Source organism: Genypterus blacodes, unplaced genomic scaffold, assembly GCF_046128005.1.
Source record: "Genypterus blacodes isolate CSIRO-AG114 ecotype Tasmania unplaced genomic scaffold, CSIRO-AGI_Gbla_v1 ptg000052l_1, whole genome shotgun sequence".
Classification (NCBI taxonomy): Eukaryota; Metazoa; Chordata; class Actinopteri; order Ophidiiformes; family Ophidiidae; genus Genypterus; species Genypterus blacodes.
The window spans coordinates 4,952,874-4,969,560 of NW_027466864.1; the positions used below are offsets into that span (position 1 = coordinate 4,952,874).

At 46.6% G+C, this 16,687-nt stretch overlaps 1 protein-coding gene across 1 annotated transcript; it reads right to left on the reverse strand.

The window, feature by feature from the left end:
• Positions 1–2,346: 2,346 nt before the first annotated feature.
• On the reverse strand, positions 2,347–15,758 carry paqr6 (progestin and adipoQ receptor family member VI). Its single transcript, XM_076150220.1, has 8 exons — positions 15,398–15,758; positions 8,794–9,047; positions 8,538–8,665; positions 7,811–8,016; positions 6,710–6,836; positions 6,130–6,226; positions 5,511–5,649; positions 2,347–4,746 (listed from the first exon to the last, which is right to left on the reverse strand). Exons 1-8 carry the CDS (start codon positions 15,411–15,413, stop codon positions 4,481–4,483), a joined length of 1,233 nt encoding a protein of 410 aa, XP_076006335.1. The 5' UTR covers positions 15,414–15,758; the 3' UTR covers positions 2,347–4,480.
• Between the last annotated feature and the right edge of the window lie 929 nt (positions 15,759–16,687).

Below are 16,687 nucleotides of genomic sequence, written 5' to 3' on the forward strand. Positions count from 1 at the left end.
CTCTCTCTCTCTCCCTCTCTCTACCCCTCTATCCACTGGGTGCAAACACTGGGAGGACTCGTGTCTGGATCTATTGTTTCTTCCAGTTTCCACACAGAGACACATGCCAGATAGGATTAGAACACTCGGGTGGCCTACACATTCGGTGGCTTACACACTCGGTGGCTTACACACTCGGGTGGCCTACACACTCGGGTGTCCTACACACTAGGCCGGCGTACACACTTGGTGGCATACACCCTCGCCAGCGTACAGACTAGGGTGGCGTACACACTCGCCTGTGTACACACTCGCAGCGTTACCCTTCCTTACTATAAAGCTTCCATTTGTGCGATTTCACAACGATCCTTTTTAATAAGCACTTGAGCCTCCAGTCTGGTTAGAAATGGAACAGGACTCTAATAGGAGAAGCAGAAGGATGAGCGTTCTTTAAAAATGAATTATTAGAGCCGAGCAGCCGGGAGAAAAGACTTTGCTGCTTTTCAATCCTCAGTCTTGTCTTATAATGTATCTATGCAGGATATTGATTTCTTATGGTAATTATTTCTTCTATGATAATTGCGCTGCCATTTCTGAATATTGCACTGCTAAAAATAAACCTTCTGCCTTTCTTATTGATCCTGTCAGGCAGTAAGAGAGTGACGGCTCCTCTCCGTCTTATCAGGTGGTTTATTCATCTACAACTGAGTCCACAAACCTTTATTTTGTTATAATAATCAACAAAAATGATCATGTTTCCATTTTATATCAGTCTGGGTTTCATTTTTTAGATTTTTTTCAGTCAAATTCACATTTCAAAAGACGCTTAAGTCGATGTTTATTAGAGGTAGAAGGTGGCGATTTGCCTCTTTCCTGAATCTGTTGGACTCAAATTGAAACTGCAACCCCACTAACCTGTAGAGACCAGAGGGGTGAGCGGTGATGAAGAGGAGGAGGATTGAAGGTTAGGGTTGTGCGAGCTGCATTACGGCGGCTGTGTGTGTGTGTGTGTGTGTGTACTTCACTGTAACAGGCCACAGTGGGACGCTTCAGGCCCGACCACAGTCTGTGCACTCTGCGGGTTCCACATCTAAACATTTCTCAAGTACAGCAGAGACCTCAACTTTACGAGCGGCTCTGCGTCCGGCAGCCTCACAGGTCTGACAGGAGCGGTGACATCATCGCACTCAACTCAGCCTCACATGTGCCTTATTTCTCTTATTTCCAAGGTAACGGTCATACTTTCAGGCCGGAAACGAGCCAATGTGCAGAGAGAATAACAGAAGTTTCATCTCTTTCCTGTTGTTCACATTTTAAGAGGAAGAAAGAAGAAAAAAAACCCTCATCATTGGAGGCTGATTCCTAAATCAATCATCCACATTGTGTTGCTGCGGTTCGAGCTTTCGGAAGCTCATCCTGTTCAGCTGCTCTGCCTGATGCTCTCTTGATGCTTCTCTGCCCTCTGCTGTTCACTCACACACACACACACACACAACAACTACCTGTGCATCAACCGTCACCTAGTGGTCACATGGAGGAACTGCAACTGCGTGCTGCAAAACTCCGCGTCTCTGTCTATTTGTCCTCCAGTTGGATTGATAGTTAGCAGGACATGAGGACAGACAGACAGAGAGAGAGACAGACAGACAGACAGACAGACGGGCTCGCATGTGATTATGACGACCCTTCATATTGGCATGTAAACAGTGACTTTTGCACTAAAATGTAACTTTTTAAGGACAATTACTTAAAGAATTAGCTGAACTCCTCGTCACATCCCTTCAATTAAGCGCTCTGTGAAACAGATCTGAACTCTCTGGCGCCCTCTGCCGATGGAATCAGATTTTGGGGGTGAACAACTACATGTGAGCCTGAAAAATGACCACGCGGTCTCTCATGTCTCAGCTGTCAGTCATGTCTCATGTTCGGGACTTTTCCGACCCACATTCGACCGCAAATGTCACTCAAGTTGTTCTTTCTGGGTTTTGCATGAATACATTCGTGCTGGTGGAAGTTCAGACTACTTACCCCGAGCAACGCAGGCTGGAGAATCAATCAGGAAGGACTGAGGTGCAGCAGGTAGGAAGGAGGAGGAGGAAGAAGAGGAAGAGGAGACACGATTGGCTCAGATTATTGGAAAACAATGCAGGGGGACATTTGATCATTAGTCAATTCAATGCATCAGTAATTAGATTGAAATGAATAGACATAACGAAATAACTAAAATATTTTAGGGGCTTTTAAGACGTTCAAAGACAAATGGAAACTTGAGTCTCTGTCGTCAGAGTAACATTAGTTTGAGTGTGATCTGAGCAAACTCCTGCTGAACATGGGGAGAAACATGAAATGACACCTGTGGACACGTGATTCATTTATAAAAGGCTTAATTTATTACAGAACCTTAGTACCGCAAAGTAGTAAAAGGCAAATAATACAAAGGAAAGAACAATAAAGTATTTACAGTTAAAAAGGAGCCTGATGTTTTAGGAGCAAAGGCAGTATTAAATCACAGTTCAGCTTCTATAAAACAGTAAAAGACAAGAACAAGAACAAGAACAACAACTCATCTACAGCCACTTCTTCAACCTGGAAAAGCTCCTGGATCCTGTAAAAGCTTCATCCTGTCCTCGTCTTTCTTTTCCATTCCTGGTTATCAAACATCCTTCGGCAGAGTTATTAGAATGTCACCAGTGCCCGATTCTGCAGAAGGTTTGACCCTGAAATGTGTAAGAACCACCAAATGGAGCTGAGGATTATTTGACGAGATGACAGAAACCGACCGATCAGAACTGATGGGTGTGTGTGTGTGCGTGTGTGTGTGTCTGAAGATGACTAAAAGCATCAAGGGTTTCAAACTGGTTTTGTAACAATACAATTCCAAGAACCAACACGGAACGCTGTAAGACACTGACAGCAGACGGAGAACACCAATTGACAAAGACTCATCTGGGGATGGAATAAAGACAAGAAGAAGAAGAAGAAGAAGGAAAAGAAGAAGTAGAAGTGGAAGTGGAATGATCCGACATTAAGGACAAAGTCACTTTAACTCTCTAGACCTAAAGATTCCCAAAACACCTTAAACAACTCCACTGCTCTAATACTAAAATATGTGTGTTTGTGTGTGTGTGTGTCTCCACCCAGCACCCTCATGTCTCTCTCTCTTTCTCTCTCTAACCATTATATCACATACGGAGCCTCTCTTTCAGAATCTCTTCACCTGTGTACAGCAAATGTGTTAGTCAGTCAGTTGCTTGTGTGTGTGAGCGTCTCTCTCTGTGTGTGTGCGCGTGTGTTAGGTGCACGTTTGAGCATGAACGCATTGAAATGTCTTCCCAGCTGAAACGTGGAGGACGCTGTGCACAACAGATAACAGACAGACACCCAAACGCACCACAGAGTGAATTACAAACTTATTCCTTTCCCCGTCTGTATTAAATCCCCATCATCTTCACCTTCATCTCTGTATATGCACCTTAAACAAAGCATACATGATATAAATATGGTAAAGGTCTTTAAATAGGTACCAGTATTATCTCAGTGGTAAATGTAAACAGTCAAGGCAGGAAACCGCAGTAAAGAAAGGAGTGAACGGTTTTGTAATCCCAACAGAAACTCAAGTACTTTTCTCTCCATTTCAACACATGATCAACCACTGGCGTCATATATGTCACACGACTGGAAAGTTTAAATATGGAATTTGGAAGTTGAGTGGTTTGGAAAGCTCTGATCTGAGATCGACGCGGCCCCTTTCTGGATCTCAGGCGCCGGACGGGAGACGGAAACACGCTACGGCTGAATGTAGCGTCGCCATAGAAACCTGCCGATATGAAATAAAAAAAGACCCGCCGTCTTTTAATCACGGCCGCGCCGCTGCGGGTGGATGTGGTTCATAATAATGACGCACGCAATCACAAAAAGAGCCACGCCGACCTCCAATCCACGCTGAGTGGAATCGATCAGAGCCGTCAATCTGATCTGCATCCGGTACGAACACGCACACGGGGCGGCCCGGGCTGATTAATGCTTTATTGAAAACCTGTACTGAGCCGTCCAGTTCCAAAAGACAAATCCTCCATATTACAGAGGAGATGCCGAGTTAGTAAACGCACAAAGAATTATTAATATAACAAATAATCCCTGCAAATAAGAGACATGGAGGGTTTCCTGTTTCAGATTTGACTCCACCGGAGCTGCGACCTGCAGTGATCTCCTGTAAACGCTGCCGATGGAGCCGCTCTGTGATAAGGCACGTGTATGTGTGTGTGTGTGTGTGTGTGTGTGGGTACGACAGCACGCTTCCTTCAACCCAAAGCCTTTACATGGAAAGTCAAGATTATTAATAATAAATTAGACATTTCTATATGCTCAAATATACGGCGTTACCATGACTCAACATGGTCTGGGTCCTCAGCGTCTGAGTGAACGGTGAGCAGGTGAAATGGTGATGCAGAGGAGTGTTGCTGTATTGTTTGTAGCATCTTTCGCTGATAAAAGTGCGGCCTCACTGCTCCTTGCGCTCGCTCTGCGTCGTGTGCGGCTGGTTGCTGCCGCGCCGCAGGTTCCACAGCAAGGGGGCGCTGAAGATGCCGATGATGCCCACGTTGAGGAGGACGCTGAGGACCAGCGCCCCGATGGTGCCCAGGAAGGACGGCATCGCCCCGTGGGCCAGCAGCCACGCCCGGCGAGACGCCATGTCCGCCAGCAGGCCCTCCATCTGGTAGTGAGTCCCCATCACCGCGCTGATGTGGAACAGCTGGTGGCTGTGGCCTGCAGGAGAGACGAGGAAGAGGAGGATAGGTTTGAATACTCACAAATGTTGTAGTTAAACTTCATCGACTGGAAGCAAAACAACTGTAACAGCACTAAACACCTCCTCTTCCTCCTCTTCATCATAATGAATACGAGTTGTGTCAGACGTTACAGCCTCTTGGCTCTAATCATCAGTCCACACACACACACACACGCACACACACACACACACACACACTTGTGCTTCTCTGTGCTGTGGTTTGTTGTGTTAGTTGAGAAAAGGAGACAAAACACTTCTGTACTCAAACGGCTCGAGGCAAAGCAAAGACGCTCGCATTACTTAAGACAACATTTACTTATCTCACCACACACACACACACACACACACACACACACACACACACACACACACACAAAGTCTCCAACATGCACACTGATACAAATCAGATGGAGAAGAAAGTTTCAGACAGATAAATTTGTTTAATTTAAGGGATTATTAAGGGTAAAAATAAAGATTAAAGCCAAATTATAAAAGGCCTCTTAGATGTTTAACTCTAACTCTTCCAGATATCCACAGTTTGAGACATTCCCATGTTTACGTCGGTTCAGAGTGTCTTGTGGGCGTGTCCAGCCGAGTCCTGACGTCAGCACGTTAGGGGACAGACTAAATAAAGACTCTCACTGTCACTTTGTTCTCCCCTGTGGCGACGACCAGACCTGGAAGCTTCACCACCTGGACCGACCGGGGCCGCAACCCCAACACCATAAAGAGAAAGGCTCACCGAAGTAGTCGAAGCGTCCCGGGGCCAACCTCTCCGGGAGATGAGCCGTAAACAGGAAGCAGGTGAGGAAGGCGAAGAGGAGGTGGTAGCAGAGATAGGCCTCGCTGGAGCCGCAGCTTCCCCCGAGGCACAGGAGCAGCTACACACACACACACACACACACACACACACACACACACACACACACACACACACACACAAGGCTTCCAATCAGACATCTGAGAGAACATTTTTCATCCACACTCGTCTCACGGTCCTCAGATAACGGCAGATAATGAGTCGTCTGCGTGAATGGGCGTCCTTGTGTGGATCCTTAGTGGACGTACAGTGTGCGTCTGTGTGTGTGTGTCTGTCTGTAAGGGAACACGTTATCATAGAAGTGTGTATTCATTGATGCTTCATGTTCAGCAGCGATGACCCAACGAGGTGAAACATGTTGCTAAGAGACGTTTCTGGGTTAGTGAGTCAAAGTCCTGCTTAAAGGATTCAAACCAAACTAATCGCATCTTAGTTCTTAAGTGATACAAACACACACAAAGCAACAAAGGCTGTGGTTTTAACCCGATAGGTCCCAGTGGAGAGGATGAACACTAAGGAGAGCAGAGAGTCTCAGTCTCACCTTGTAGAGCAGCGGCGTCGTGTCAAAGATGAACGGGAAGATAAACGCTCCCGTGCGGAGAACTTTACTCCTCTGTGGGAACTGCAGCTCCAGGAATCTGCCGAGACGGACAGACAGACAGACAGAGAGAGAGACAGACAGACGGGGGACGTTACGCAATCGTCATTCATAGATTTTAAAAGCGATTTGTTGGACTGGTCTCCGTCTGTGCTGCTCAAACTTTAAGGATTTCATTAGTGGGAGTTTCAGATTCAGAGAGTTTAAAGTGTCACATGGTGTCTAAATACCTGCGTGTGTGTGTGCGTGTGTGTGTGTCTGAGGCTTTCACAGTCCAACACCAGGATCCAATGAGGGGGAAACACTAAAACCTTCATCCTTTCTTTCTTCCTTCATTTCTTTGTCTAGAAAATTTTACATCATCTGATAAAAGCTGGCAGGAAATAAGAATCTGAGACAAAAGCTTCTTTCAAAAAAAAGGGGGTCGATCAATCGCTGGAAGCTGCCACACAGAAAAGGAAAAGTAGATATATTGTGTTTTGCCCTTGAGCAGAGGCGGTGATGGTGCCAGCAGCCTCCTCACCTGGAGTAGCAGGATAAACTGGTGCAGAACAAAGAGTTCCCAATGGCGATGGGGACGAAGTACTGATGGAGCCAGCTGTTCACCAAGCTGTCCGGCATGATGTAGGCGGCGTAACCGATGGCACAACCTGGACACGGACGCACAACGTCAACAAACATGTATCGCATCACGCATCACGCTTCAAACCTCCACATCTGTGAGGATTTGACCCGGTTTGTTACTAAGCTTATGCTCCTATTCTAATGTGGCGAGTGTGTGTGTGTGTGTGTGTGTGTGTGTGTGTGTGTGTGTGTGTGTTTTGGTATCTTCTCTGTCCTCTGTTCTCCCTCATTCCTGTACATTTACAGCATTGGGTTTAGCGTTCTTCCTCCCGCTGCCTCACATTGACAGAAGGAGGCTGCGGCGGTTAGGAGATCTAATCAGGACGCCTAATCAGGACGGAGAGAAGCGCATACTTACTTACCTGTGTAAACACACACACCCTCAAACTGAATCTATACCGCTAATGGACTCTACACTGCCTCTAACAGTCAGAGAACAACTTTATCAAACCAGCACCTGTGCCCCGCATTGCTCTTTGTTTCCTTACACACACACACACACACACACACACACACACACACACACACACACACACACGGACAGACGTCAGTGCGTGTATAGGTGTGTGTGTGTGTGTGTGTGTGTGTGTGTGTATTCCTGTACATGAGAGAAGCCTTCAGTGTGTTCTGCATGCATTAGGGTTGGGCTGAAACTATGACCTTGCTCTGTGACCTTTGACCCCATGAAGTCATGACAACCTGCTGGACTGGGTCACTTTGGGCCTAAAGAGTATAAGAAGACGATGATAAGACGAAGAATGAGCTCATCGTCTTCTTGTTTTGGTCCAGATCTCTTCACTGGTTTGTGAGAAAGTGTCAAAAACGTCTCTTGCGATGTTAAAGAAAGGAGGGGAAGTCTGGAAAAGTTGAGTAATAATAAGGAGTAACCCTGGCTCAGCCTCTGGATTTGCAGAACCAGACTTGTTCTTGCCAACAAACAAACAAACCGAGCCAGTGGCGGCGGTGGCAGCGGTGGCGTTAACGGTGTTTTGAGTCTCACCCAGGCTGTAGAGGCTGAGCGCTCCGTAGTCAAAGAAGTAGCATATGTGTCGTGACTCTGGGGACATGGTGCTGAAGGTGTGGGCGCAGCTGGAGGTGAAGGGGTAGATGCTGATCACCACCATGTAGACCAGCAGGGGCCACGTGTAGCTGTCAGTCAGGAAGTTCATGGTGGAGCAGAGGAGGCTGAAGCGCCAGACGAAGTACCTGGACGGGAAACAAGAACACGTCTCCTCTCATTCCAAACATTCCCACAAAACTCAAAGCTTCGGGAATTCCTCCAAGAGAAAAAGCTTTCAAAATCAAAATCAGCTTTTCCCCGTCTTTCATGTCTCTGTTCCTCCTCTTGGCTCAAACCTGCCAAGAGGAGCAGCTCTGAGACTCCTACTCTCACACTCTCCCTGCATCCTGGATTGGTCTGGGTGTTTATTCATATTTAAAAGGTATCTCTTCCCCATCTCATGCCTGTTTTTCCACTCCTCCATTTTCTCTCCGGCACTTTGCCAAATGTGTGTGTACACAGGCACTCAAACATGCTATGAGCCTCGAAGATGTGTTTCTCTAGATCACACACACACTAACATGAGTGTGTTCTTCATATGTGCTCCTCCTGCTGGGTTCTTTGATAAGGAATCACTCAGCTGCCACTTTATTAGGTAGGAAAAGTGAAAAATGTCTGAAACAAACATCTAACATGGTCTTTGTTGTGGTTCACTGTCTTTTCCTACCATGTTGGCAGGAAGTGGGTCCAGATGTTGATGGTCTCGTTGTTCATCTGGAAGCTGCTGAGGAGACAGTCCCTCACCGAGCTCTGGGGGTGGCGGTACCCTGAGATGATGCTCTCCTCCCTGAACACCTGTGGACCAACAACCACACAGACAGGGGGGGAAATCAGCGTGTGTGTGTGTGTGTGTGTGTGTGAACCTGTGCTGGTCTGAAGAGTCTGAGGTACTGTAGCACTCAGATGACCTTTTTACTCTTTACCTTTGGGATCTGGTGGATCTCAAAGAGCTCAGGCAGCTTCATCCGCAGCATGTCTGTGGACAGTCTGATGGCGCCGCTGCCTCTCTGGCAAACCTCCCTGAGTCTGGCGTGTCCCCCGCGGCACAGGACTAACCAGACGGGAGAGTCAAACCCGGCCGGCTCCCATCGCAGGCAGCGTCCCCAGCTCCAGCCCGGACTCCACCCACCTCCTCCGCCACCATTACTGGCCCCGACGCCCCGCCACACCGGAAACACTGCCGACACACACACACACACACACACACACACACACACACACACACACACACACACACACACACACACACACACACACACACACACACACACACACACACACACACACACACACACACACACACACACACACACACACACACACACACACGAGCCATCACCAACCAGTTTACACAGAATGAATATGTTTAAAAGTAAATATCTTAAAACCAACAATGTTATGCCAGGGCGATGCTCATCACAGCACCATGACACAACTTCACTGCTCAGGCTTTGACTTCACATGCAACAACAGTGTGTGTGGTAAATAAAAGACACAACCGGCCACAGAAATGTAGCACCGGGACACAACTATCAGATAATAAACACACAATAGAACAGAATCTAAAGTCTGGACACGGAGCATCGAGCACATCAGTCCATCCAAACACAGAGTTGAAATTGGATTTCTCTTCCAAAGTACAATCAGCATTAAAGTGTGTATGACAGAGTCCTTCAGTGCGACGCTCTGTGGACCGGATCCGGCTCAGAGAACAATCTGCCATTGTTGCCGCTCTTGAGACAAAACCAGACATGGCCTCAGAAAAAGCCCGTCTTTGTCACGCTGCAGTGGGCTGCGTCGCACAGCGAGCACGCCCATAACAACACCACAACACAATACTGCACGCTCCTCCTTCGTCTCCGTCAGTACAAATGACGGACTGCATCTCTCACACATATAGACGCCACTTATGTCCGTGCAGTGAGATGAAGCTTCTCACACGTCTGCGCCACAGAACACAGCGTCTGCAACGTAACACCGCCCTGCTTTAATGACTTTAAACTGACAGGAACCTTTTTGTTGTCCAGACAGAAAGAAGGCCGAATGAACCAAATGCTTTCCTTTAACTTCTGTATTATCACAGAGTAAATCTAGTTTAAGGCACAGAGGTCACATGAAGACAATGTAGTGAAGCAGGACAAAAGGAAACAAAGCAGACATTCACACCTATGGGCAAATTTGAGGGGCAATTTGCATAACGGGCAACAGATCTTTGGGCTACATGGGGAAAAGAAACAGAGCAGCCTGAGCAAACCCATGCACACAGAAAAGCCCTGCAGGATTCAAACCCAAACACTTAGCCACCTTACAGACCCAGAACAGAGCCGTGGCATCGCTCTCCAGGCTGGACCCCATGGAAGGCTTCCTGGCACCACAGCTCGTACCTATAGCCCCCCACCCTTCCTCCTCCTCCTCCTCCTCCTCCTCCGCTTACTGCATCCCAGCTGCAGGCTGCGGCCTGTTGGCTGTGACAAAGTGAGCTTTGTGGAGGCGAAGCCCTGAGAGTGCAGAGCGACTGTTACATGCCGGACTGGATGGAAATGAGGCGTCTCATGCTCGCTCACACACACACACACACACACACACACACACACACACACACACACACACACACACACACACACACACACACACACACACACACACACACACACACACACTGCAGCTTGTGTCCATGACAAAGAGCTGCTAGCAGGATGGATGCGTTTTCTCTCTGCAGCTCGTTTGAATGAAAACTTCTTTACATGCAAATTTCAAACACCTGAGACTTTAACAGCGATCAATAATGAGATATGGATTAGAGGAACTTGACAGAGGAGAACGCCGACTCAGAGAATCCCAACAAGTCAACAATGTGTTTGTTTGAATGCTGATGATCCAGGACAGCAGAAGCAGCGTCTGTAAACAACGGGTTAAGCGTTCATCATGAAGACGCTCTGAGCAGATCGTACTGGTGAACCATGTGTGTCAAAGTTGTAGATTTAAGTGCATTGCCAAGTTCCACTGTGGTCAAACGCACAACTACACATTCATGGAAGTGTGGCAGAGGGGAGTAAATGAAATGAGAATGAAATCAGAAGCTGAGCAGCTGGAGCTGAAGTGCCTCTACAACAGGAACTCAAAAGACGTGAGAAACATCTATCAAACCCTTTTTGACTTTCTCAAATAGCTTCCCAGGGCCGCTGTCCTGAACCCTGAGGCGTGACTGGAGCGCACATGCAACCTCATACGTGGACACAAACTCAAAAACATTCTCCTCTCCTGCTCCGCCCTTAGTCTGAGGTCATCCTGCTGATTGGAAGGAGTCTCTGAGTCAGACAGCAAAGCCCTCCGCTCCTGCTCCTCCCACCAGAAACACACGCACTGTACAAACACACAAACACAAACACACTCCTGGATCTCCTTTGCCTTCTCAGAGTCAGAGTGAGGACTTTATTGTGCTTAAATGGTTTATTAAATCATCATAGGCGTCCTCCCTGAGAATCATTAGTTTGTTGTGGTTTCCCAGAGATCTTGTGCAAGAAAATGATGTCTCCTGTCCTGTAGTTCTGAGAAAAAGGCATGAGGAGATCAAACAGGGGGCGTTCGGACGAAGGGTGTGTTAGTTTAGACGATTACACGACACGGCTGTCTGCTGTGGAAGGTCGCAGCACGGATGGAAACCATGCTGAAGATGAGACAGACCTGGTCAACATCAGTCCAAGGTCTCTGCGATCTGGCTTAAGGACCCACTTTAGGGGAAAAAGGCTCATGTGAGGCTAAAGACGCAGTGACTCAAGCTCTTTCAAAGTTCTGCTTGGCTTTTCTGCTTCCAATACCTGCACCTGATCATCACTGGTCCAAATTTCACTCCCTGTTAACTTGTTTGTGTCTAAATGAAGTAATTCAGTAAGTTTGCATGCACAGTTAATCAGATCTTTGACCCAAACTGCAATTAAGACAGAAATCCTGAATAATACATGGAAGAATTTAAGAGGATTCTGACTTAATCAGCTTATAAAGGAGAAAGGGAATGCATATAACGAACAACAGGCCAATACACTGTTTCAATACTCAATACTGCTCAAAGGAAGATGAAGATATCTGCCAAGTCCTCTCAAAGTGAGTCTCAAACCTTCACACTGAGAGGAACAGAGGACCAGGAGTCTGATCGTCCAAAACAAGCAACTGACAAGCCAGTACAAAGTGTGCAGCCGCCGTTTTTAAAGCTTAATGTCTTTGACTCATGGACCTCCAGGCCGGGGGACAGGAAAAAATCGAACTGTAGTACGAGAGTGAAACAAGATGTAATCAGTCAGTGCGGGGCAATTAAGAGGAAAGTAATCGTACGAGACTCCAGGAAGGAGAAAGTGTTCATAGCCGTCAGCAACCATAGTAATACACAAGAATGACTAAACTCAGGATTGGTATACATTTGCGTGTGCGTGTGTGAGTGTGTGTGCCTACTTCTGTGACCCCGTTGACACAGAGTTGTGTTGACAGAGACATTTATCATTGTGTATTAACCCTGCGGGTGGTTTCTCTCCTCACGCTATGAGGAGCCGACTGATCCTCGTCTACACCTTGAGAGTTTGAAGCAACTCTCATCTTAGGGTCCAACAATACTTCCTTCCCCTCTTTTCATTTTCCCCTTGTTCTCGTCCTTCTCCCGACATCTGAACTTCTTCCCTCACGCTCGATGGCTCCCACGTGACCGCGCTCAATGGACGCCTTTATTGGCACGGGAGCTGACAGTAACGTAGGCCGGGTACAGAACATGTCGTCTACACAGATGTGCACGTGTCCTCGGTGTCAAAGCCGCCCTGGCACATTTCAAGCTATAGAACATTCCGTTGTCCTGCTGGAACACGTTGAGCTGAGGAGATGACAGACAAACGCACACTACACTACACTCACAAACACGCTTGACCAGAAAAAGAGAGCGGCATTGCTCAATCCGACGTTTCCACACACCAACCGTTAGGACGACGCAATGCGAGGGAGTAAAGCTGAGGCTCGTCTCTGGATTAACAACGATGTCATTCACAGAGCCAGTTTGACAAGTTAGTGAAATTGAAGTCACGCCTGGAGTATAATGAGATGATGAGGTTCACTGAGGCTGCACTGCATTCTGATCCACTGAGGCCGACAGAGGACAGACCCCACACCTAAACACAGATCTCTGCTCTCTGATTGGAGGACAGCATGTAAGAAACAACAAGCAAAGGTCAAGAAACGCACCACTGATTGATTCATTGATCTATTTTAGTCATTTATAAGGTATGAATGCCAAGTATTTGCTGGTGCCGTCACACAAATGGGATAGCTAAGTCTTGTTCTGTAAACTTGGATGTTTATGGCATAAATATCAAACATTAACTGAAATAAAGACCAATAGTTGCAACTCCACTCTGCAAAATATCTCAGTGTGACTTCACATTGTCCACATTTCAACAATTACTCTCAGGAATAAAGAATAAGCAGGTTATTGTTCCACACAAACGGCCCACAAATACAAATCACACATTTGCATTTTAGGGGAATGTTTCCCTCTAATTTCTTCTCTACTGCAGATGAATGAACTGTAGTATTTGCAGTGACTGCAGTACGGGAGGCTTTGTAGAACATCGTGTACAAAGACACACACACACACACACAGACCTCAGCACAAGAGACGTTATTTAAACTTCCTGTTGTAGCTTCAAGTCTGAGGCCATGCTGGAATGTTTTCTAAAGGTGTCGCTCCTTTGTCACCCTGTCTGCACGTTATGGAACAGAGACTTCCACCAGATCACAACTGCTATCTGCTGAAACCAAACACTCCCTCTGCAGGAGCACCACAGACCTTTACCCTGACTCAATTCTTGCTTATTGTTCTTTCATCGACTGTGTTACTCTACCACTTCGTCCCGCTGTGACCTGGTGAGCAAACCCAAATTTAAAAAAAACTCTCCAACCTCCAGACTCAGTGAGTTCCTCTGGCCCACATGTGACCGTCGGTGCCGTGCGACCAGTAAAGGGAAACAGCCTGTCAGACTGAAACAAGCTGAATATGACTTATCGGGCCGGCTTGGTTTGCTTTGTAGATATGAGCTTCATTTTCTAAAGCATATTTACATAAAAAGAGCCCAGCCTCATTCCTACTGAGAACAGACTGTACAATACATGGCCAAAAGTGTGTGAACGCGCCTTGTAATTAGTGGATTCACTAAATGAGAGGTGGATGAGGAGTAACGGTCTGTCACTGACTGACTGACTGACTGGCTGGCTGATTCTTTGATTTCTATCTTCAGACCGACGCCTGAGTTGGCACCAGCCTCCCTGAACCCACGAGCTTGAGTGAACACGTGTGTGTGGAGCTCCCAGTCTGCACCCTCCCATCAGGCCCTGAGCCAAAGAAAAAACCGTCAGGATCCCAAACACACAGAGCAACATGAGTTAGCCTGAACGCCACTCTGCCAGCTCACAGGAGATAAGAAAAATAATCATTTAAGATGACATGGCGGCAAACGCAGAGATGAAAGGCGACCCCAGACTGAGCTGCACCGACTCCATCCACGTCACAACACGTCCTCATTAGAGGACGTTTATGTTTATGGACGATTATGTCTCTGCAGCCCATCACATCTACTTGTTTTGGCTAAACGGTGCTCTGCCGCCATAATAATTGGCATTCCGGTCAGTCTACTTTATGCACCAGGTAGGAGAAGAAACATGGCACCGGAAGGCAAAAAGAAGTATTCAGTTCCCCTTTATCAAACACAAGTCGAGCCCTTTGATCATCATTTCATTCAGGTTGTTTAGAGGTGTGTGGAGACAGTTTGGCTCTTTCCTGTCCCAGCACCACAAAGCCACCCAAGCACAGAGTCAAGGTCAAGAAAGGGGTGTGACCCCACACACACACACACATTCCTGCTGCCCCCAAACAGCAACAGTGTGTATGTCTGAGCTTTAATGAACAATTGGAGGTAAATCCCTGAAGCCATGATCCCACATCTTAGTGGAAAGCAAAGAAAGGAACAGCTGCTTTGAAATCAGACGTCCAGATACTTTTGACCAGGAACTTTTAGGAAGCTTTACAATAAAGGGAACATATGACTGTTAACCCTTTGAGTGCTGCTCTAGGCGCCTCGAGTGTAAATACAAAGGCAGAGAAACAACATTCCATCACTCCTGAGCTGTGCAGGCTGAAGGAATTCTCTGGAGAACGTGGAAATGTGTTGTTAAATTAGGACCCTGAACGCGTCTCCAGACAAAAACACACGGTCACGGGAACAATCTCTTTCTCTGGACGTCTAGGAATTTTGTTTTTTGTATATTTTAAAACGCGTCAATCCATCATCTCCCATGTGCGTGTCACTATCCCATAAACACGTCCAGACTGGGAGCACCGACCGCTGCGGGCGGCGGAGGAACGAGTCCATCAAGGATCCGCAGCAGCAGCGAGACTTAAACAAACACTGACAAGCGAGCAAGTTTGGGTTTTATCAGTCACAAATAACAAAACAGCACATTTCGGGTCTGGAACAAAGACTCGACTCGACTTACCGCGACTGATCGGCATTTAGGAACAGAGACGCTCCCGGTCCCGCTCCAAAGTAGAATCACAGCGAGAAAGGGTTTGGGAGGGTTTGTCCGCCTCGGCTGTGTAGTAAAGTCAAGTCTCTCCTCTCTCTCCTCTCCCTCTCTCTCTTTCTCCTTTCTTTCTCTCCCTCTCTCTCGCTGTGTCACTCACGTCGCTCTCCAGCCAATAGGAAGCGTTGTTCGGCCCTCACGTGGCACCGATGGAGCAACAACAACAACGGCCATGTGTGAGCGGAGTGGACGCGACCACCTACGGAACAAAACAATGATCTGTCCCTCTGCTCCCCCAATGCTGACTGATAAGTTCTGAGCCTGAACCATCCAATTAGCACAGGGTTGAGATTTCATCATCATCATCATCATCATCCATCACATTCCTGGATTTCCAAGAAAAATTTCCCCCTTAGATCACCTCATCACAGACTTGAACGGATTGATTGGTTGTGTCCTGAAAGCACCACATGTATGACTTGACCTGATTGATAAGTTCTGATCCTGACACATAAAACAAAAAAAACAATGACTGAGATATTTCCATCATCATCATCATCATCATCATCATCATCATCATCATCATCTCTAATCACATTCCTGGATCCTCATTTCATATTGATCTGTTATCTTATTTTAACCAATCAACAACAAAACTTGCCAAAAACATTGTTCAGGCATTTTGTTTTATTATTTTATTTTTATTTCATTTGCATTCTTATTTCATTTTGTATTCTAACTGCCAAATGATAGGAGACCTTAAGGCGCCCTTCACCTTACACAAGACCTGATTGAAAAGTTATGAGCCCACTGATGGCAGAATGAGCAGATTAAATATTTCATCATGTGACGAGGTCATTATTCTGAAAAATAACATGACTCGTAACTTATTGAACCAAGAAACTATTCATCTCAATTTGAACAATGTGTCTGTTTTGAGGACATAGTTTGAACTCCAATAAGAGCGGAGTGAAGCCGCCTGTGTTCTTAATGATGATCAGAACAGTGTGACCTCAGCGCCTCGTGATGCAGAGAACATGACTCACAGAGGTTGAAAACAGGGAACTGACTTCCTGTCAGTCAGTAGAAATGATGAAACCTCAGAAGAGATTAAAAAAGTCCAGTTACCTTTAACACAAAATGAGTGAATCACATGACCTGGACTAACACGCATCCATACGTTTCTATAAGCTGATAGATTTGTGTTTGTTTACATATATTTAACATATATTTATACTTAGAACTACTACTTAGCTATAGATC

Bases quoted from the DNA above. Each gene is read 5' to 3' on its own strand.
- paqr6 (XM_076150220.1), bottom strand. The intron at 6,837-7,810 runs GTGAGACTCAAA...GTCCGTGTCCAG, and splicing joins GCTCAGCCTCTACAGCCTGG to GTTGTGCCATCGGTTACGCC. The intron at 4,747-5,510 runs GTGAGCCTTTCT...TCTCTCCTGCAG, and splicing joins GGGACGCTTCGACTACTTCG to GCCACAGCCACCAGCTGTTC.